Source organism: Palaemon carinicauda, chromosome 1, assembly GCF_036898095.1.
Source record: "Palaemon carinicauda isolate YSFRI2023 chromosome 1, ASM3689809v2, whole genome shotgun sequence".
Taxonomy (NCBI): Eukaryota; Metazoa; Arthropoda; class Malacostraca; order Decapoda; family Palaemonidae; genus Palaemon; species Palaemon carinicauda.
This window is the reverse complement of record NC_090725.1, coordinates 49,031,863-49,055,664: the sequence shown is the minus strand read 5'-3', so window position 1 is coordinate 49,055,664 and position 23,802 is coordinate 49,031,863. Positions and strand designations below refer to the sequence as shown.

Genomic DNA, 23,802 nt, shown 5'->3' with positions numbered 1-23,802 from the left:
TTAGGTTTAAAGTATTTTAAATACTCCCATTTGCTTTTTCTCTTTTTCTTTGAAAGGGGAAATAACAGTATATGTGATTACAATTATTGCTTTGAATGGTGTGCTCTTGGTACATTACAAACTGATGATGATTAGTATAAAGGCTTTCAAGTTACATTTTCCTCAGGAATGTTTATATTTACTGTACAGTAACAGTACACTGTTACTGTGATAAATCATGGAGCTGTATGATGTTTCTTACTTTATATTAGTTAATTACTAGAGATAAGTACATAGCTTCATTTCTCCTGACTTCAACACTTCCTTAGGACTTTGTAGTACCGTAACCTATCAACCTTTCAGTTAGAACAGAAAGGATAGAGTCTAATTTGAATCGGTTTTGTGTTGATGTCGGTAGAAGTGATAAGAGGTTTATTGAATCAATTTTATTTTATTGAATGGTTTTCTAGTTTTAATTTTATGGTATAAAACCAGTCCTGAATTAATTTTATCAGCCTATAATTCTCTATACAAATCAGTGTATGTTGTCGATGTTATAATTTTGGTAACTTATACATTCCTGAATTTCATTTCTTAAATACATATAATATTAATTCATCCATAAACTATCTTTATACTGTTTTAACTTATGCATTTTAACTCCTTGCATTTTTGGTTTCATCTTAAGGTTGGAAGTTATTTTCACATATTTTGGGATTGAGGTTTATTATATATTTTACAGCATATCCAGGTAAGTTCCATTGGATCTAAAGCACTAGTAGTTCTGGCAGATTTCGACCAAGTCATCTTGAGTATAAGTCCTCTTTTTATAAATATAATACTATAGTATAAAAGTACATTAGAAGATATTGAAGTACTAATACATTTGCTGTGAAAGACTGAAAATTAGCATCTACTAAATTACTTTACTAATATAACCATTGCTAACCCTTTGAGTGCCAGCCCCTCACCAAATAATTTGGCACAAGTTTCAACCCCTTTTTTGGACATCTTAGCTCAAAATTATATAAGATGTGACTTTACAACATTTTAATGTGTGGCTGAATAAATTTCTTTCCATTGCTATTGATATATTTTGTAAAATTTCTATATACAGTACTGTATCTAAATAATAAAAGAAAAGAAAATAAACTCTTAATAACTAGATGTAAAATACGACCAATTGCGCGTAAGGGAGTTGTAAAATGTGACATGAAATACGTTAAATGATGCTCAAAGGATTAAGATGGAAAAGTATCTTTTTAAATGGTTAGATTCAATGATTTTGTTCTCATTGTGCATAGCTATTGGTGGAACTTGAAATACTATTATAGGTTAAGAAGTTTTTTGTTTATAAACTTTAGTAACTGAATTGGACTTGGATGAAGATATTTTTTAAACAAAAATCCCCTTTTGTAGCAACAGACTGAAGTTTGTGTACAGAATGCCGACCTTTGAGATTGGAATGCTATAATTTCAAAATTATAGTGTATTTGTACAAAATAATTTGGTATAAAGGAATGACTGAATTGCAATATACCAGAAAAATGAGTTTGTTCTAAAAAATTATGAGATAGCCTTCAAGGTAATTAAACTGAATTTCTTAATCTATTCACCTGTTATTTAGTGAGACTTTAGTCCATTCTTGTTGTTTGTTCTCATATTTATTTGAATTTCTGATATTGATGTAATTTCATTTTAACGATACTGATCTTTCTCTTTTCACACATTTTTTGCTATGTTGGACATCTTTAGTAACCAATGAAGGTTGTTTTAGAAGCTACGCTTTTGTACATGGAACTTGTGATTGGTCTAATATGCACAGTTGTCATGATAGGCTAGGTCTCTACTGACATATGTCATTCTGTACATTCGAATATCAATTATGAAATATTTGTTAGCTTAAAGTACCAATTATTCAGAGAGAGTTTTCCATTATATAGCATTAGAATATGCTGTATCTGCTACCAGACTTTAACTCTCACTCTCCGCAGAAATCGTACCAGCATCTTGCGAACGTTTTTGGCAGCGTGCTTTATAAAGTTGTGACTATGTGTTCTTTATCGAATTGCGATTTAATAAATATATTTAGCGCGTCAAGAATCATGGCTACAAAAATTATCAAGAAAGAAGGAAAGAAGATGATAACCTTAGAGCTGATAAAAGAAGCATGATTAAGGTAAATGGGTTGGAACCCTGGCAAAATTATACGATCGTACAATCTCGACAATTAGCACAATCCTGAAGAGAAAAGAAATCAAAGCAATTGTTGCTGCTAAAGGGGTGCTAACTTTGATGAAGCAATGGCCCCATATTATAGATAATGTAGAGAACTTGCTTCTCATATAGATCAATGAGAAGCAATTAGCAGTAGATACAATAACTGAAAACATAATTTGTGAAAAGGTAAAGCTTTTGTCTGCTAACCTTTACAAAACTGAGCCAGGTATGTCAGCAGACCAAGGAAAAGTCCCATTCAAAGCAAGCCATGGCTGGTGTGAAGACTTCAAGAGAAGAACAGACATCCATAGTGTAGTACGAAATGGGGAGGCTGCGAGCTCCGATGTCAAGGCAACAGAGTCATTTGTGTCTGGATTTAATTTAAAAGTTTGTGGATTCTGAGTCTTACATAATGTAACAAGTTTTTAATTGAGATGAGACCGGTTTGTTTTGGAAGCAGATGCCTAGGAAGATCTTCAGTACTACAGAAGAGAAGGGAATTTCTGGTCACAAGTCTATGAAATATTGTCTAACCTTGCTGTTCTGTGCTAATGACAGTGGTGATTGCGAAATCAAACCTCTCCTGGTGAGTTACCCGGAGAATTCCTGAGACTTTAAAAAGTACAAATTGCTTCAACTGAGTGCGTAAGGAGGTCAAATAACGCAGCTTGGGTGACACGCATATTTTTTTTCAATATTAATCTTACCCGATAATCATGTAGCTGTCAACTCCGTTGCCCGACAGAAATCTACGGACGGGATACGCCAGCGATCGCTATACAAGAGGGGGGTGTACTCACCAGCGCCATCTGTGGCCAGGTACTGCAGTACTTCTTGTCAACACCACCTCAATTTTTCCTCTGTCGTGCCGCCGGCTAGACCTACATGGATACGCTGTTGATTTTGGAGTCTTTGTTCACGGTTTTGGTGAAGTATTGCTCTGAAATTTTAGCCTTCGCTATACAGGAAGCTTTTCCCTTAGCTTAGATAGCTTTTGGATTGATTTTGATTAATGGTATAACGATCTTTGCTTTAATTTGGAACCCCCCTTGACTGTTCTCTAATTCAAGATGTCCGACCATTCTCAAGCTCCTAGACAAAGACGATGTAGTGTTAGGACTTGTAATAGGCGTCTTCCGAAGGCCTCGGTTGATCCTCACACCGTTTGTTCCGACTGTAGGGGAAAATCCTGTCAGTTGGAAGATCGATGTGAGGAATGTGCCGGGCTTTCGGAATTCGATTTTAATGAATTCCTCAAGTATACGGCTAAGTTAGAGAGGGAGAGAGTTAGGAGGAGTTCTTCTCGCTCTTTGGTTTATTCCTCCCCCCATGATCCTCAACCTTTTCCTTCCCCTGTAGTGGTGACCCCCGAACCTATTACTAGTGCTCAGCCTGATATGTCGGATGTGTTACGTGCCATTCAGGCTTTAGGTGATAAGGTGGAGTCTGTAGTGAGTGACCACAAATTTCTCTTGGCAGATGTCAAGGAACTTAAAGTGAAAAGTGCAGTGGGAAGTGGTAGTGCCAGTGCTGTGCCTAGTGTCAGTGTCAGTGTTGCGCATGAGGATACTTCTGTGCGTGCCAGTCGTCCTCCCAGTCCGGGACCTCTTGCAAGCTCCCAAGCCCAGGGGAGAAGCAATGTCGAAGGGCAAAAGGGTTCGGCAGGCCTTGATCGGCGCACAGTAGTATCCTCAGTGGTTGCGGGCGTATCTTATAGAGATCGTCACTTCCACTCTCAGACGATTGAGCCCTTAATTTCCTCGTCTGCGGAAGAAGTTTCCGGGAAGAAACGCTGGACCCAGGTCTCAAGGCCTCTTAAGCGTAAGGTCCAGACCGAGCGAGTCCAACAGCCCAGGTGTAGCCACTGGGCCAGTTCGGACTCGCCGCAGTCATCTGATGGCTGCACGCCTCCTAAGAGAGGTAAAGCGATGCCTCAACAGGCCTCTGCCCCAACTTCTGTTGATCCTAAGTTGGCTATGCTGCAGACTATGCAGTCGCAGCTTGCGGTGTTGATGCAGGAGTTTCAGGCAGAGAAGGTTAGCACACCTCCTCCTGCGAGCGCTCCTCCACCTCTGCGCAGTCCACCCTGCCAGACGTATGATGTTGAGGTTCCTCAAGCTACCTCCATGCGTGAGCTGCCGCATTGGGAGTTGCCAGATACCAGCGCTGTGCAGCAACCTCCACTTTCCTTGAGGCAGGAGCCTCTTGCTATGCGGCAACCTCCTCAACACTTGAGGCAGGAGCCTTATGCTTTGCAGCAACCTCCTCTACCCTTGAGGCAGGAGCCTCATGCGTTGCGACAACCTCCTCCATCCTAGAGGCAGCAACCTCTTGCGTTGCGGCAACCTCCACCATCCTTGAGGCAGCAACCTCAACTCTTGCGGCAGCCACCTCCACTCTTGAGGCAAGAACCTCAACTCTTGAGGCGAGAACCTCAACTCTCGAGGCAAGCACCTCAACTCTCGAGGCAAGAACCTCAACTCTTGAGGCAAGAACCTCAACTCTTGAGGCAAGAGCCTCTCTCTGCGCAGCCACCTCCTCAACCCTTGAGGCAGGCGCAACTCTTGAGGCAGGAACCTCATGCTATGAGGCAGCCACCTCAACGCATGCAGCAACCGCATTCTTCGCAGCATGAGCCTCTTCCCATTCAACATGAACCGCAGACTATGCAGCATGAGCCTCATGCCTTACAGCATTCGCTTCTCACCACGCTTGCTCCTCAGACCCCCGCAGAACCTCCTTCATCCCAGCCTCATGACTTTGTCATTACCAGCCCTCATCCTCTTCAGCAGAGACTTGATGATGAATCCGCAAGTGCGCATGCACCCGTTCTTCAGGATTCAGCCATTCAGCATACCGCTTTATCGTTACCTCTCGCTTCTCAACCCTCAGGTGATGAGGTTTCTGAGGATGAAGCTGCTCACCTGGATGATCCTTCTTCTGATGTGGAGGAACCCAAGTCGTTGCCACCCTCCATTGACTTTCGCAAGGTCCTGACTCTGTTCAGAGAGTTATACCCTGAACACTTTGTTTCTGCTACCCCTCGTTCTCCTCCATCCGAGTTTTCTCTAGGCATGCAACCTATTAAGTCTGCCTACACTAAGCTTGTCTTCGCTAGATCATCAAAGAGAGCTTTGAGAATTTTAGGGGATTGGTTGCAGTCCAAGCAGCAACTGGGAAGGACGTCTTTTATGTTTCCTCCTCCTAAGCTGACTTCTAAGTCGGGCGTCTGGTATGCCACGGGAGAGGAACCAGGCTTGGGGATCCCTGCCTCTGCCCAGGCTGACTTCTCAAGTTTGGTTGACTCTCCCCGAAGGTCGGCTATGAGACGCTCTAAGGTCTGCTGGACCTTTTCTGATCTGGACCACTTCTTGAAGAGAGTCTTTCACGCCTTTGAAATTTTTAATTTCCTCGACTGGTGCCTGGGGGCCTTGAGCAAGAAGACTGCCCCTTCTGACAAAGACTCGGCCATGCTGATCATGTCCTGTATGGACAAAGCAATTCGCGATGGTTCTGGCGAACTTGCTTCTATTTTTGTCTCGGGAGTCCTCAAGAAAAGGGAACAACTTTGCTCCTTCCTTTCTACTGGTATCACCTCTTGCCAAAGGTCACAGTTACTGTTTGCTCCACTCTCCAAGTTCCTGTTTCCTGAGGATCTAATCAAAGAGATGGCTGCGGCTCTTATACAGAAGGATACGCATGACCTCGTGGCCTCTTCAGCACGTAAGGCTAAGGTTGTACCTTCAGTACCGAGAACTTACCGCACCCCAGTGGCTGATACACCTGCTACCAGATTTATTCCGCCCTTTCGTGGCAGAGCCCCCAGCCGAGGAAGTACCCGCCCAGACGGTCACAGGGGCAGGTCCAAGAAAGGTGCCAAGTCCACGAAAAGCAAGCATTGACTCTCCTCCTCTCCAGACAGCTGTAGGAGCCAGACTCAAGACCTTCTGGCAAGCCTGGGAAAGAAGAGGTGCAGATGCCCAGTCTGTCAAGTGGCTAAGGGAGGGTTACAGAATTCCGTTCTGCCGCAATCCCCCTCTGACCACTTCTCCCATCAACCTCTCTCCCAACTACAAGGAAAAGGACAAGAGGCTAGCGTTACATCAAGAGGTGTCGCTCCTGTTACAGAAGGAGGCAGTGGTGATAGTCCGGGATCATCAATCCCCGGGCTTTTACAACCGTCTCTTCCTGGTGGCCAAGAAGACAGGAGGTTGGAGACCGGTGCTGGACGTCAGTGCGCTCAATGCTTATGTCACCAAGCAGACGTTCACTATGGAGACGACGAAGTCGGTCCTAGCAGCGGTCAGGCAGGAGGACTGGATGGTCTCGTTGGATCTGAAAGACGCCTACTTTCACGTTCCCATCCATCCAGACTCCCAACCTTTTCTGAGATTCGTCTTTGGAGAGGTTGTGTACCAATTCCAAGCCCTGTGTTTTGGCCTAAGCACGGCACCTCTGGTGTTTACGCGACTGATGAGGAATATTGCGAAATTCCTTCACTTGGCGGACATCAGAGCCTCCCTTTATTTAGACGACTGGCTTTTAAGAGCCCCCACAAGTCGTCGCTGTCTGGAGAGTCTCAGATGGACTTTGGACTTGACCAAGGAACTGGGTCTATTGGTCAATTTAGAGAAGTCCCAGCTTGTTCCTTCCCAAACCATCGTTTACCTGGGAATGGAGATTCAGAGTCAAGCTTTTCGGGCTTTTCCGTCGGCCCCAAGAATCAACCAAGCCCTAGAGTGCATCCAGAGCATGCTGAAGAAGAACAGATGCTCGGTGAGACAGTGGATGAGTCTAACAGGGACTCTTGTCATCGTTAGCCCTGTTCACCGAGTTAGGGAGACTCCACCTCCGCCCCCTTCAGTACCATCTAGCAGCTCACTGGGACAAGGATATGACGCTCGAGGCGGTCTCTATTCCTGTTACCAAAGAGATGAAGACTACTCTAATGTGGTGGAAGAGCAACATCCTTCTCAAGGAGGGTCTCTCTTTAGCTGTTCAGACCCCCGATCTTCATCTCTACTCGGACGCATCAGACTTGGGCTGGGGCGCGACCTTGGACGGACAGGAATGCTCGGGGACATGGAACAAGGAACAGGAAACGCTTCACATCAATTGCAAGGAGTTGTTGGCAGTACATCTGGCCTTAATGAACTTCAAGTCCCTCCTGCTAAACAAGGTGGTGGAGGTGAACTCCGACAACACCACAGCCTTGGCGTACATCTCCAAGCAGGGAGGGACTCATTCGAGGAAGCTGTTCGAGATAGCAAGGGACCTCCTCATTTGGTCAAGAAGTCGAAAGCTCACGCTGGTAACGAGATTCATTCAGGGCAATAGGAATGTCTCGGCAGATCGCCTCAGCAGGAAGGGTCAAGTCATCCCCACAGAATGGACCCTTCACAAGAACGTGTGCAACAGGCTTTGGGCCTTGTGGGGTCAGCCAACGATAGATCTGTTCGCTACCTCGATGACCAAGAGGCTCCCATTGTACTGTTCCCCGATCCCAGACCCGGCAGCAGTTCACGTGGATGCTTTTCTGCTGGATTGGTCCCACCTCGATCTGTATGCATTCCCGCCGTTCAAGATCATCAACAGAGTTATTCAGAAGTTCGCATCGCACGAAGGGACACGGCTGACGTTGGTTGCTCCCCTTTGGCCTGCAAGAGAATGGTTCACAGAGGTACTGCAATGGCTGTTCGACGCTCCCAGGACTCTCCCTCTAAGAGTGGACCTTCTACGTCAACCTCACGTAAAGAAGGTACACCCAAGCCTCCACGCTCTTCGTCTGACTGCCTTCAGACTATCGAAAGACTCTCTAGAGCTAGAGGCTTTTCGAAGGAGGCAGCCAGAGCGATTGCCAGAGCAAGGAGGATATCCACTCGCAGAGTCTATCAATCCAAGTGGGAAGTCTTCCGAAGCTGGTGCAGAGCCAATGCAGTTTCCTCTACCAGTACCACTGTAACCCAAGTTGCTGACTTCCTGTTACATCTTAGGAATGTTAGATCTCTTTCGGCTCCTACGATCAAAGGGTACAGAAGTATGTTGGCAGCAGTTTTCCGCCACAGAGGCTTGGATCTTTCCTCCAACAAAGATCTACAGGACATCCTTAGGTCTTTTGAGACCTCTAAAGAACGTCGCTTGTCCACTCCAGGCTGGAATCTAGACGTAGTCTTAAGGTTCCTTATGTCACCTAGATTTGAACCTCTCCAGTCAGCCTCTTTCAAAGACCTTACTCTCAAAACTCTTTTCCTCGTCTGCCTTGCAACAGCCAAAAGAGTTAGTGAGGTTCACGCCTTCAGCAGGAACATAGGATTCACATCTGAAACAGCTACATGTTCCTTACAGCTCGGTTTTTTGGCAAAAAATGAACTTCCTTCACGTCCTTGGCCTAGATCGTTCGAAATTCCTAGCCTTTCCAACATGGTGGGTAACGAACTAGAGAGAGTTCTTTGCCCTGTCAGAGCTCTAAAGTACTATCTTAAAAGGTCAAAGCCTATACGAGGGCAATCAGAGGCCTTATGGTGTGCCATTAAGAAACCTTCGATGCCTATGTCCAAGAACGCAGTTTCTTATTACATAAGGCTTCTGATTAGAGAAGCTCATTCTCACATGAAGGATGAAGACCTTGCTTTGCTGAAGGTAAGGACACACGAAGTGAGAGCTGTGGCTACTTCAGTGGCCTTCAAACAGAACCGTTCTCTGCAGAGTATTATGGATGCAACCTATTGGAGGAGCAAGTCAGTGTTTGCATCATTTTATCTCAAAGATGTCCAGTCTCTTTACGAGAACTGCTACACCCTGGGACCATTCGTAGCAGCGAGTGCAGTAGTAGGTGAGGGCTCAACCACTACATTCCCTTAATCCCATAACCTTTTTTAACCTTTCTCTTGAATGCTTTTATTGTTGTTTTTGGGTTGTTACGGTAGGCTAAGAAGCCTTCCGCATCCTTGTTGATTTGGCGGGTGGTCAATTCTTTCTTGAGAAGCGCCTAGGTTAGAGGTTGTGTTGAGGTCCTTTAGTATGGGTTGCAGCCCTTTATACTTCAGCACCTTAGAGTTGTTCAGCCTCCTAAGAGGACCGCTGCGCTCAGTAAGGAAGACGTACTTATTAAAGGCAGAGTAATGGTTCAAGTCGACTTCCTTACCAGGTACTTATAATTTCATTTGTTATTTTGAATAACTGATAATATGAAATACGGGATACTTAGCTTCTTGATTAACATGTACACTGGTTTTCACCCACCCCCCTGGGTGTGAATCAGCTACATGATTTTCGGGTAAGATTAATATTGAAAAATGTTATTTACATTAGTAAAATAAATTTTTGAATATACTTACCCGATAATCATGATTTAATTGACCCACCCTTCCTCCCCATAGAGAACCAGTGGACCGAGGAAAAATTGAGGTGGTGTTGACAAGAAGTACTGCAGTACCTGGCCACAGATGGCGCTGGTGAGTACACCCCCCTCTTGTATAGCGATCGCTGGCGTATCCCGTCCGTAGATTTCTGTCGGGCAACGGAGTTGACAGCTACATGATTATCGGGTAAGTATATTCAAAAATTTATTTTACTAATGAAAATAACATTTTGTTGAATGAGTCAATGAGGTTTTTTTATCCCAAATTCACCCTTCGAGAAGTTTGGAAAGAATGGTTCCACATTGACAAGTGCCTTAAAATGATTGATAAAGCATGGAAAAGGGTCACCCTTGCTCATTCATATATTCATGGTAATATTTTTATAACTAATATTATCCCAATTCCATTTCATTTATTATTACACTTCTTATTCATGATGTCACCCCAGTTGCGCCTTCCCTCCCCTCCCCATCATCCACCTCACCATTCGTTGATGCAACTCCAACCAACCGCTCATGTGTCTTACTTTTTCCTTTTATCAGTTTTTCTTTTGTATATTATCCCTTCACATCAGCTTACTCCCTGCTCAGAGCACACAAACCCAATCCCTTTCCTTAATTTTCACCATTACTTTATCCAAAACACACTACTCCTCTGAGCTAACCCTTCATTATTGCTATAAGATCTCCTCATTCCCACGGTCTTTAGAAATCCCCCTCATCTGTTTATATTTCCTTATGTAATTATCTTTTTATTCATCATGATTGTGTGTCACAGTGTGTGTGTAACAGCAATGTCTGGAACATGGGTGTCGGAGGTTCCTTGCTCATATGCCTCGTTTAAGGCATGTCTTGAATTTTACCTCAGTGGTAGTTTGAAACAAAAGTTAGAATAATTTCAGAAATATATCAATTTGTACAGAAACAAAGAGAAAAAAAGAAACAGACGAATAGTAAGGAGGACAAGCAAGGTTGGAGAAAGAAGGGAAGGCGGTGATCTGTGGAGATATGACACCAGTCGAAGAATTTGTTCAAAACCAGGTGTCCTCCCCTGTCAACCATTTTTTGCTGCATTGAGTATAGTGACTTATTGACACTTTCTGATGGGATCTAGAAAGTTTCCAAGTATTATGAGAGCATTTGAATATCCATAAATGACAAAACAACTGATATTACTTAATTGCTTACAAGTGGAGAACTGACAAACCCCAGATTTTCAAATTTTGTGAAGGACCAGATGATTGTAGGACTTTTCTAAAATTGTTATGAAATACTGTAATTCAATCGTTCCAAGTTGTATATGTACATGTTTAAAGCTAGTTCCTAGGATTCGACCTTGAATGAGGGAATGGAAGAAGCCAGAAAAGTTGCACTGCTAGATTGGAAGAAACCCAAGAGAAAGAATAAAAATTGACTATAGAAAACCATAGTCGAGGTATATCTGATGCTTCCTGGATTGTGTAGAGTGAGGGGCTCCTAGGAAGCAGCTGCCAATGAATGTTTCAATTTTACCAATGCAATGAGTAAAAGGAATAAGGAAAAGTAGGGCAATTATTATTTAATTTGGTAGAACTACCCTTTGTAGGAAATATTCCGTAGCAGGATTCAAACAAAAATTAATAATTGTGGGGATAATTAATATCTTGCGAAGAGATAAACCGGGTACAATGTTTAAGGCTTCTATATCTCCCTGGATAAGACATTAAATCACTTTGTGTATCTTTGTTTCAGTTGTCACCTCTAACTCAGAATTGATTTAAAAATCTATGATAGCTCATGTATTTGATAACCTTTGCTTAGAATCTGCTTTGTTTTCTTGCCTTTACTTTCCCCACAAAGCGTGGCAGTCGATTAACTAGTAGCTGGTGTTGAGTTATTTTATCAGTCATAGACTTCCATAGTATTTTCTAGTTTAGATCCGTGTGAGATGTGGAACAATATGATTTATTACACATTTTTAGTGACATTTAATATGTAATCATGTGTACCAATTGCCTCTTTCTTGACTAATTTACTAAAAAATTGTATTCAGTGTTTGTCATAGTAGTATGGAATACAGTTCACGGTACTCTCTATGCCGAATAAAGTGTGTGTGTTTGGTATTCATATTTTGATGTATGAATTTTCTTGTAGGGGTATTAATTTATTTATCGATGCCATATTAATTATGATAAAAGAATCCATATTGCGAGGTATGCAGTACTTCTGTAAAATAACATATAAATTTATAAGGAAGGTTGATTTGTATGCCTTTAAAGGCAAGTGATAGATAATTGAAAAATTAAAAAGCATACATTGTTAAATGTATGAAGAAAATATACTGTATTGTATCATTTGTTTTCATGTGAGGTCAATAGTAAGTGAATATTATACAGTATAGGATAGTGAATGAATTGCAGTTTTAAATTAATTTTTAATGTTAGACATAGTTACTTTCTATATATTATCTATCTATAATTATTTTTTATGTTTATTTTGACAGGTATGACTTGTCATCCCTGTCTGTGCTAGGAAGTGTGGGTGAACCCATCAACCCAGAGGCCTGGCTTTGGTATTACAGAGTGGTTGGTGACAGTAATGTTTCAATTGTTGATACCTTCTGGCAGACAGAAACTGGAGGTCATGTCATTACTCCTCTACCTGGCGCAACACCTGCCAAACCAGGCTCGGCAGTACGTACTAATTTTTAATTATTTTCTGAATATGAATAAAAAGTATTGCAGCAACACTTAATTTTGTTGGTACACTATTAGGCTTCTTTAAATACTGGCCTCTTGATTTATAAATAATCCGTTAATAACTTTTCTTCATTTTCCAGTTTAGTAATTGCTGTTAACTAGGGAAAAACTGCGTAGCTCCCTTAGATTTAAACCCTTATAAAATAAATCTAAGCTGCTTTTATTGAATAAAGAACAAATGTTACTAGACTAAGAATACAGTTGATTTGACATCTGTTTGTTAAATATTATCCTACATACAGTACAAATTATATTATACAGTTGTAGAAATATATCAAGTCTAACAGAGTTCTTGACTGTGGTATGAATGTTGAAATTTGCTAGATCCCAACTTATGTATGTAAAAAGGGAAAAAAGGTATTGACAGGGCAGATAAGCTTAGTCTATATTATTGTTTATGAATTTTAACCAGAAAAACTCCATGATCATTAAATTTCAGACTTGGTGAGACAGTGAACCTGATAACTAGCTGTAAAGATATTAGACTATTCATGGTTAGTATGAATGATTTATGATGCAGTCGCACAAATAAAAATTTCACTGCATTATATTATCAAGAATAGAATAGTTTTATTTTTGACAGCTTTATTCATTATCTTAGACCTGATTTGGACGATAAGTTAAGTCTTTCAGCTTGTTGATATCTGTTATCTAATGCTCATAACTAATAAAAAATCTTGTAAACTACTGTAGTCATCTTAAAGTTCTTTGATTCTTTGACCAAGTTTAGAAAAGTGATATTACATACATACATATACCAAGGCACTTCCCCCAATTTTGGGGGGTAGCCGACATCAACAAATGAAACCAAAACCAAAAAGGGGACCTCTGTTCTCTACGTTCCTCCCAGCTTAGCCTAAGTTTGTTCCTAAGTTTAGAAAAGTGATATTAATCAATGATAAATAGTAAGGCAACTTTAAATTTTATACTGTGAAAGCGTAAGAAAATTACATTATTAATTCTTGTTCTTAGTCTTATTTTACAAAGTAACAAAACCCAATCCTACAGAAATTGAATATGGACTCCCTCTAATTTTTTGTGTTAAATTCCCCCTTCATAGAATATTCTTACTATTTTTCTTCCAGTGTTTCCCATTCTTTGGAGTTGATGTGGCCCTGTTAGACGATGAAGGTCATGAAATCAAAGGAGAAGGAGAAGGTTATTTAGTTTTCCGTCAGCCTTGGCCTGGTATCATGCGTACAGTGTATGGCAACCACGAGAGATTTGAAACAACTTATTTCAAGAAGTTTCCTGGTTTCTACTGCACTGGTGACGGTAAATACAGTACAAGTACACATTTGTTTCAAGAACATTGTATAAGGTACAGCTAAATACTTTTTAATGTATTTTGCATGAATTTTGTTTGTTCCTACACAAATAAAAACCCTTGTCCTTTAATAAGAGTATGCTTTCAGGGTGGGTGGAACTTCGGCTGTTAAAATTTGTAACAGGGTATCGGTAATTACTGGCTGGTGATGGGGAAGACATTTCACTGAGTAGACACCTTGTTTTCAGCTGCTGGAAGATGCAGCTGTGCAAGTTCTTTCGGGCAGAAACACTGTTCAAGCAAACACACTCAATCGGCAGATCGAGGGGAGGCTTAGTTTCTCTCCATCACTCATCCTATTCATGATGCAGTAGGATAAGAAACATTAAGGATTCTCCCTGTTGGAGACTGTTCGAGCAAACACACTCAATCGATAGATTGAGGGGAGTCTTAGTTTCTGGGCAGTAGGTTGGCCAGGCACCCGCCATCTGTTGAGATACTACCGCTAGAGAGTTATTGAGTCCTTTGACTGACCAGACAGTACTACATTGGATCATTCTCTCTGGTTACTGCTCATTTTACCTTTGCCTACACATACACTGAATAGTCTGGCCTATTCTTTCCACATTCTCCTCTGTCCTTGTGCACCTAACAACATTGAGGTTACCAAACAATTCTTCACTTAAGGGGTTAACTGCTTCTTTGTTGTTCAGTGGCTACTTTATTTTTGGTAAGGGTAGAAGAGACTCTTTAGCTATGGAAAGCTGCTGTTCTAGGAGAACCATTGTTCTCTAGTCTTGGCTTATGACATACCCTTTGTACCATGGTCTTCCACTGCCTTTGGGTAGAGTTCTCTTGTCTGAGGATACACTCGGGCAATCTATTCTATCTCATTTCTCTTGCTCATGTTTTTTTCATAGTTTTTATATGAAATTTTTATTTTAATGTTGTTATTGTTCTTAGAATAATTTGATTGTTCATTACTTCTTTTATAGTTTATTTATTTCCTTTCCTCACTAGGCTATTTTCCCTGTGCTTATAGCACCCTGCTTTTCCAACTTGGGTTGTAGCTTAGCAAGTAATAATATTGATAATCACTCATCCTATTCACAATGCAGTAGGATAAGAAACACTTGGGATTTTCCCTGTTGTAGACTGTCGGCGAAGTTCGAAGACGTCTTCTAACATCTCCATACATCTTAGACACTTGCCTTTTCAGCCATCATCCCCTATCTCTCCGAATACTCGACAGTCGGTGGAAGACATTGATATTCAATAAGACCCTGATCACTCCTTAGCAGCCACTTGGTTTATTGGGGGAAGCTCCCCAATTTCAGTGATAAAGATACTGTTTGGTCCTTGATTGAAGTGTTAAACTTTAGATTCAGACTTGAACTCAAGAGAATCGACATATCTTTCTGCGGATATAAGTTTTTCCTTGACCATCTGCCAGCAGACAGAAACCTAGTCCAACCCATGAGAAATTATTCTTAAGTGTTGGAAGTAGGTAGGAATTAACACTCCCGCACCTCTTATCAGGTCCAAGCGTATTGACATCCAGGAATTTTACACCAGTCATTATGGTTATAAAGACTTCCTCCTCCTTAAGGATGAGTCTCTTATTAAAGGTTTGTATTTGTTCAGGAACAAGCTGCAAATTTTAAAAGTATTTGTATTTTTCGTAAATATACAAATGTGAGTCCTATAAGTTCCACTCCCTGCCTCAACCATTCCGCAAGCACCATGTAAAGGTCAAAGTGACTATTCAGCGTACTGTCTGGGGGACAGGTCCTCTTCATCCTCCAACAGTTAATACTGACAAATCTCTATGAATTTTAACAGCCAAAGTCCCAGTCAAGTTGAAAGCATACTCCTATTGAAGGACTTGGGCTTGTAAAGTTAGGACAAATACAAAATGCTTTTAAGATTTATGATATTTTTTAGTAACGAAAATGTGTTTAATCTGATTTATTTTTGCAGGTGCAAAACGTGATAAAGATGGCTACATATGGGTGACTGGAAGGATAGATGACATGTTGAATGTTTCCGGTCATCTATTATCAACGGCACAAGTATGTACATGTCCTAATTATTTGTAGTTTGAAGATTGAAAGTGTGAATTGATACAATCAGTAAAATCAAGAAGAAATTATTTGTAAATTATTATTATTATAGATTTTTTTTTACCTATCAGCCATATCATTAGGCATGTTTTTTGTTAGGTCACTTTTTAGAATTGATGCATTTTGTAGATAAATCTCTTGAATTGAGTGACCCCTCCTCTAGTTAGTCGACTTCTTTTCCTCAGCCACCTTCCGTTTTACTTCCACATTTTTCTGTATATCTTTCATATGTCTCTGCAGCAATTCTTCATGTCATCTATCCTTCCGTTTTACTTCCACATTTTTCTGTATATCTTTCATATGTCTCTGCAGCCATTCTTCAAATGCTATTTTTCTCTTCCATGTTCATCTTCACTCCCTCATTCCACCACTCCTTCCTCATACTACCTCCAACAATCCTCTTACCACATACATCACTTGCATGCCCAACAAGATTTTTTTTTTTTTTTACTAACTTCCACGCCTCCTCTAGTCCAATGTTTCTTGATATTCACATTTTACCTGTTTTTTTTTTTTCAACGCTTCAATCTTCACTACCTCCATTTTACATTGTCCCATTCTATTTTCCCTCTCTTTTGCTACGACTAATTTTGCTTCAACCAAAAAAATGATTAGACCTACTGGTAACCATACCCCTAAACATGTGCAAATCTTTCAGTCATCCTTCTTACCAACACATAATCCATCAATGCTCTTTCTACCACTCTTCTATTTTCCACTCTTATCCATATATACTTATTTATATATCTATTCTTAAAAACAACAGCAACAACAACTACTACTACTACTACTACTACTACTACTACTACTACTACTACTACTACTACTTGCCACCAGCTTTTGTTCAACACTAGTATCTAGCAGTCTCCCACCACTCTCATTTCCACCTATGACACCTTCTACTTCTCCATCACCCAATGTGGCATTGTCACCCAATACAACTACATAATTCCTTCTATTTAGTCCTTCTATACACCTAGTTAACTCATTCCAGAAACCATTCCGCTCTTTACTCTTATCACAACCTGGCCTACACGCACTAACAAAAGTCTGACATTCCCTACCCAACCTAACCCTTACCCACATTAACCTAGATGACACCACCTTCCATTCGACTACTTTAGCTATCATCCATTCACTTTACAAAAAAGCCACACACCTCTCGCTCTACCTGTGACTTCATCCTTCCCTTTTACCTGTCTCACCCAAGGCCAATACTATACATCCATCTTCCCATTTCCGAACATATTACCAATCTCATAGCTGCATTAGGTAAATATTTGTTAATAATGTTGTGATGTTGCAGTTTAATAAAACTTTGTGGCTGCATGGAGGAATTTAAGAAGAAACTATTATTTTCGATATTCTTTATTTTAATTAAAGTCTGATGGTTAGCTATGGCAAATTGGAATTTTACAGCTTTATGTCTAAAAACTAAATTTTCCTTGTTTAAACATTGTGTCCCCTAAGAGTTAGGGCTGTACTTTCTTTTGAAGTGATATTTGTTATAAGATAGACTTTGATATCAGTGCAACAATTTATGGGTAGAAATTTATCTTCCAAATTATTTCAGGTTGAAAGTTCTATGGTAGAACACGAACATGTTGCGGAAGCTGCAGTTGTTGCGAGACCACATGTTGTTAAGGGAGAGTGTCTTCATTGTTTTGTGACACTGACTCAAGATGCAGAATTTACAGATAAATTGGTTTCAGAACTTAAAGTTAAAGGTAATATTTTAATTAAATGCTTTTTTTAAGGCCATTTTCTCTACTCTCTTATATTTCTATTTATTAAATTTACATGTTTGTGAAGTTTATTGTTTGAAAAATTTTTGAATTACAAAGTTGAAATTAGAAAAACTAAGTTATAGATATTGCCTTTTTAACTTTTTTTTTTCTTTTTGTCTTCACAGTACGCAGTACAATTGGTCCATTTGCTACACCAGATTATGTACAGCTTGCCCCTGGACTTCCCAAAACACGATCGGGGAAAATAATGCGACGAGTGTTGCGTAAAATTGCTGCTGGTGAAAGGGACTTTGGAGATATTTCTACACTAGCCGATCCCAGTGTCGTAGAAGTGTTATTTGAGCACCGACCGAAAGACAAATAAATTTTTAGCTGATCTGGTATGTAATATTTTGCAAGGTTACATACCTGGTTAAAACTGCCTTATGTTTCTTTGGCTGATTTTATGTACTGTACTTAATATTTTCATTTTATCAATGCAAGAATAAATCCCATTGGTGTCAGACCATGTGCTTGTGGTAGCAGCTAATGATTTATGAGGAGGTTGTGCAAATGAATGAAGCCCAAATCTGATTTGTGCCATTGCAAATATTGTAAAGTGATGTCATTTTCATTTTGAAGACTTATTTAATATACCTTTGTCCCTCATTCAGTGAATGAAAATGGAAGTTCTTAAGGATGAATTGGCATTTTTTATGTACAGCAATGTATGAAAGTAATGTGCAGTACAGTTGACTCTTGACATCTATGTCTACATCAGGTAATGAGGACATCCATGAATATCAGAATTGTGAATAGAGGTTATCTTTGATAGTAGTGTTCAATTGTATACTGGTAAATACTTATTTGTAATCCTTTTAGTGTCTCCCATAAGGTATGGTATTATGAATAACTTGTAGAAACTATTATTCTGGCAGTTCAGTGTCTTGAAGTTTAAGATAGTAGCTACTTAAAACTATTCAATATGAAATATATATATAAATGTCTTATGTCTAATAACAAAGTGAATAAATTTGATGTATATCTACAAATACCAGTGGGAAAATAACCTCATACTTTATTTTTATAAAAATTGTGCAATAATTTTTCTCTTTGCCAGATACAATTATGTTACTGTGATAATGACCTGAAGTAACTTACAAACTGTGGCAAAATGTGCAAGTTTTATGATTTTGACTTGAATTCTTGCATTGAGGAATCCTGTGATGTCAAGAGTCAGTTGCAAAACTAAAACACCTATTCTTAAAATGTTATGGCATTTTCTATTCTGTTTAGATATTAAATTTAACGAATTGTACATTACAGTGATAATTAACTTATATAAGAAAACCTTTCTTCTCAGATCTTGCGGAAAGTTGTTTTAGAATGTAGTGAGTACTAATTATAATTTAGTGCAAATTTTTACTCTTGTACATAAGCCCTATGGTTAAAATTCTTAACTCTTGAAAGAAAAGTAAAAAGTTGTTAATGAGACTTAATAATTTTCATTTCTTTTCATTAAATGAGGGATGATCATAGTCATAACCATTCCTGTGAATGAAAAAAAGCATTTATTTCATATATAGTATTAAGTTATTTCATGAAAATGTAAGCGAAAAATAATCTTACGTAACAGTGCATATCAGAGGAGTGCTTTTCATCTGAGGTTGTATGTAACACTGGAATAATTTACGTATTAGAAGTTCCCTGTCGTTGATGTGGATTGTGCTTTTGAAGCTACAAGAACCGTCCGCTCATAGGTAGTTACTCTATAAAAGTATCTAACAAGACTAAGATTGAAGAGTTATCTTCAGTATAATGGATTTGTCTGCAGTCAGCTTTTATCTGTGCCCTTGAATGTAGTTACAAAATGATTTTCCTTTGAAATGAAATGTGCAACTTATGGTTACCTTTGATACTAGTCTAGTCATTTAAAAGATAAATCCTTGATTATTTTTCTAAATTTAGTTGTAAATATATGTATGTGAAACATCCAATTATATTCAGGTTTTCAGTTATAATAATAAAAACAGCTAGGAATCTTTAAAACAAATATCTCAGAGTCCCATTAATTAATTCTCCATGTACAGTATATTGAAGAGAAATGGTGTTCTCCAGATATCTAATCGTTGTCACAATTGGATTGAACTAAAAACAAATATATATAACACCCTGAAAAGGAACCATTCAAGAGCATTTGGTGCTTTCATTTCTCTTAAGTTATTTTCTTTTTAGTAAACCCCATAAATGTCCTTAAAGCGTAAACATTTAAAACAGTGCAGAACATGATTAACGAGATGTTTTGAAAAGGTAATACGGTTCCATTCAATACTTTTTGATAAGTGACTACATGAATGAAGTACAATATAAACATTAAATTTCCCATAGTTTTAGAATAATAGTTTTCCCATATCCTGAATATTTTTTCTTAAACAGTAAGATTTATCGAAGTTAATTTAACAATTTTTTTGTATTTTATATATACAGACAAGTATACTGGTACTGTATGTGTGTAAACTTTTACACTTATATTTGTGATCATTTTTATTTGTTTCATTGCAATAAGTTGTCCTCAGGATTTATTGTATAAGAATGGAGATTTTGTCGGATTGTTATCAAGTAGCAAAGTGGTGGGTAAAGCATATCTTTGTAGTTAAACTCTCGATCATTAATTGTTTAACTTCTAAGTAAAGAACTTTTCTTTTAAAATCCTTGAAAGCAGGCAAATAATTTTGTCTTGTAGAGTGTGACATAGTTAAGAAAAATCTGTGACAAAACTATACAAGCTTTATCATTCAACTTTTTTAACATAGGCCTTGTTTGGAAAAATAGGGATATAATAAAAGGTTTAAAGATAAAGTTTGTGTTGACAGAAAGGTCTTAAGATTAGACTTCATTAGATTTGCTTTCATTCCATACTTGCCTTTTATTCAATGACAATCAAGTATTTTTCTCACATTTTCTGTTGTAATTTAATTTCTGAAAAAAATGCATTATTCTGAATAAGTCATGCACAAATTATAGCTGTTGAAAATATGTCCATTATAAAAGTCATCTTTTTGGCTAGCCCAATATGTAAATTTTTTAACTGGTCTAATGAAATGTATTTTATAATGGTTTCCTCAACAAGATATGAAGGAGGATTTACCAGCATCTCAAAAATAATCCATGTATGCCATGACAAAGGCAGATATGAATTTTCTTTGAAAAAATAAAATGCCTATAGAAGGGTGCTTTTCTGCTAGTGTTACATACCCTCCAAGTATATTCCGTGATGGAAGAGTGAGATTTTGTTTGGAGTTGTAATATAATTTTTTTTTTTTTTATGGAAACAGCTGCAGAAATGATCAACTGGATTTATCATTATAGGTAAAATCTTGTGTAAAGTATTGTAGGGTATATGCACTATGGTTGCATAATGATACTTGACAGTTGCATTAATTTATTAACCAAGAATATATGCATATGTACAGTGTTTTTGGATTAATATGTTAATTTGTGTTTCCAATATACATGTAAATTATCATATGAAAATAATGTTTGTCGGCTGTGCTGTAATTATACTTCCTGTATGGGTAAACCTGGGGTCAATGTGTATTGGTACTTGACTTGGCAAGCCAACATTAGCAACTACCACTCCTGTGATCACTGTTCAGAAAACCTCAGAACTTGAAAAGGGATGAGTTATGATTACTTTTAGAACTTTTTGTTTGACTACAAGGTGACTACAATGCAAGAAAAATATTGAATATTGTTGTGTAGTATTTTTAACTGACAAGTTATCAGCATTTTTTTTTTAAACTTGTCTATACAATATGTGGACACTTTCTTGTTACCCAAAAATTATCATCATGTGATGTTTTTTTTTTTTTTTTTTTTTCCCTTCCCCAAGTATATCTGTACATAAAGTCAGAAGTTTTTTCTGTAGAGTATGCCCTTATTTATTTTTATGCGAAAAGACATTTTAATTAGGAAGAAAAATATTTGCTCTCAATGTGTATCGAATTTAATCACTAATCGGTGGTGAGATCAGCAATGTAATAAACAAGTAATTACAGTAAACATAGAGGTACTCCTTATGAAGTATAGTGATGTCTTGTGATCTACACACTTGAAGAGTCCCTTTAGACACTGTTTGAAAATTAGTAAGCACTTTCAGTTTGGAAAAGAAATGTGGAAAAAACAATTGACCTAAACAAAGTATAAAAAATATTAATCTAAATTATGTGGCTAACAAACTGGAAAAGTGCCGTTGTTACTGTGGAGTCCATAAACTAGCACTCAACTAGAAGAAAGCTTTTAATCAACAGAAGAATGGCAATAAGAAGCTCCACAGCAAACAGTGTCTAAGGTTTGACTATTTTGCACCAATGGTAGAAACTGTTATAGATATGAATTGTGAAATTGTTAGTAATAGAAAATTTATTTTAGGTTCAATTAGATTTTGTTGTGATCACAAATTAGTTTATGTACCATTTCTAAAAAATTGGTAATCTGGAATGTCCAGTTATGATAGATTTGTTAGTTAACTGCTCAGTCAAGATCAATTTTTTTCTTTATATCAGTATCCTGGAGCAACAACGGTTCTTTGTTTAACCCAGATACTCTCTCTAAACATATCCCTTTGAAACCCAACAAATGTTTTTGTGTTGCACTCTTGATATATGTGGAAAAACTGCACAGTTTTAAAATGCATAGAATCCCCATCAACTTTCCAGACCAGCAAACAAGTAGCAGAAAAATAATATGCCCTATTCACACATCCACTGCCGAGCAGATTGCGAAGTTAGTTTGATTTGTATCAAGAAATGAGGCATCTGCATATGCGTGCTTTAGCTTTATTTTTCATTTGTAAATTTCATTATTCATAAATATTATTTATAAATTTTATTGTAATTATGATTTCTTGATAGGAAAATGATGTTTTGCAAAGTATGGTTTCTGAGACTACATTCCAATTTAATTAGCTTGAGATTTAGACTTTTAAGTAGAGAATGTTTTGTTATTCAAGGATCTGATGGGTAGGCTAAACATTCTTTGTGGCACCTGTGACCAAAAGAAAAGTAAAATATCAAAAGCTTTCATATGTATTTTTTCTACAATACCCCAAAATTAGTCTCAAAGAAATATTTTATGGTTCACAAGTGCAGAAAATAAGTTGGAGAAACCACACGACAAATGAAGAAGTACTAAGAATAGTTGGTGGAGCGAACCATAATTATAACAATAGATAGAAGGCAGAAAAACTGGATAGGATACAGTGGTCCCTCGCTAGTTCGCGGGTTCAGAGCTTCGCGGGTCTAAAAAATATTCAAAAATTAAAAATATCAAAAAATATTAAAAAATTAATAATAATGAAAAATATTAAATTAAAATTAGAAATTACATTATTTTACAAATTTTGAAAACAAAATATTCAATTAGAATTAGTAATTGCATCATTTTACAAAATTTTAAAACTAAAAGAAATGCACGTCTGTATACGCTAAGCATCACGGGCATAAACGCAAGCTGATTGGCCAGCACTCGCTGAGAACTCGACTCCCCATTGGCCCATTCACTAGCCCAAGCTTCTCCCGATGCCCATCGCTCCACGCTTTTCTCGTATACGCTTCTCGCCATAGATCGCGGTTAATTAGTCTTTGTCTCGCGGTGATTTTTTAAGTGTAAAAGTTTTGTGAAGCCCTTCGTGATGCCTCCCAAACGCTCTTTATCCCTTGGTGCATCTAGTGAACCGAAGAAAAAGCGAAAGATGTTAACAATTAACGAAAAAGTGAGTTTATTGGACAAGTTGAAAGCGGGAAATAGCTACGCAAGCGTAGCCCGACAATATGGCCTTAATGAATCCACGGTACGGTACATAAAGAAGGAAGAGAAGAACATCCGCAAAACTGCTGCAATATCTTTCACGAAAGATGCCAAAAGGGTTGTAAACACCCAGAATAAGACCATGGTGCGAATGGAAAATGCACTGGCTATTTGGATCCATGATTGTAGGGAGAAGAAAATAACCCTGGATACAAACATGATCCGAAGTAAGGCTAAAACTTTGATGCTATGGTGCCTGAGGGTGGTGACGACGACAACGTTCAAGATGAGGAAGAAAACGACGGCGACGAAGATGATCCTCTGCCTGGTACCTCAAGCCAGACTAGCCCACGACGACCACGTACGACTTTCGTTGCCAGCAAGGGCTGGTTTGATAAGTTTAAGAGGCGATTCGGACTTCAGAGTGTGTCGTTGTATGGAGAGGCAGCCTCTGCAGACGAAGCAGCAGCGAGGCATTATGTTGAGGATGTGTTTCCGGAAATAATAGAAGAAAATGGCTATGTCCCGGAGCAAGTCTTTAATATGGATGAAACGGGCCTCTTCTGGAAGAGGATGCCGT

The 23,802-nt window shown here is 38.6% G+C and overlaps 1 protein-coding gene across 2 annotated transcripts in view; it reads left to right on the top strand.

The window, feature by feature from the left end:
• The window catches only part of AcCoAS (acetyl coenzyme A synthase), a 180,513-nt gene extending 158,015 nt beyond the window's left edge, over positions 1 to 22,498 (top strand). For both annotated transcript variants that reach the window (XM_068381058.1, XM_068381052.1), the window contains 5 exons: positions 12,042 to 12,231; positions 13,383 to 13,572; positions 15,545 to 15,636; positions 17,261 to 17,414; positions 17,600 to 22,498. In XM_068381058.1, coding sequence (XP_068237159.1) covers positions 12,042 to 12,231; positions 13,383 to 13,572; positions 15,545 to 15,636; positions 17,261 to 17,414; positions 17,600 to 17,799 — 826 coding nt within the window. In that variant the 3' untranslated portion in view covers positions 17,800 to 22,498. The remainder of the gene's footprint in view (positions 1 to 12,041; positions 12,232 to 13,382; positions 13,573 to 15,544; positions 15,637 to 17,260; positions 17,415 to 17,599) is intronic.
• The last annotated feature ends 1,304 nt before the right edge of the window (positions 22,499 to 23,802 follow it).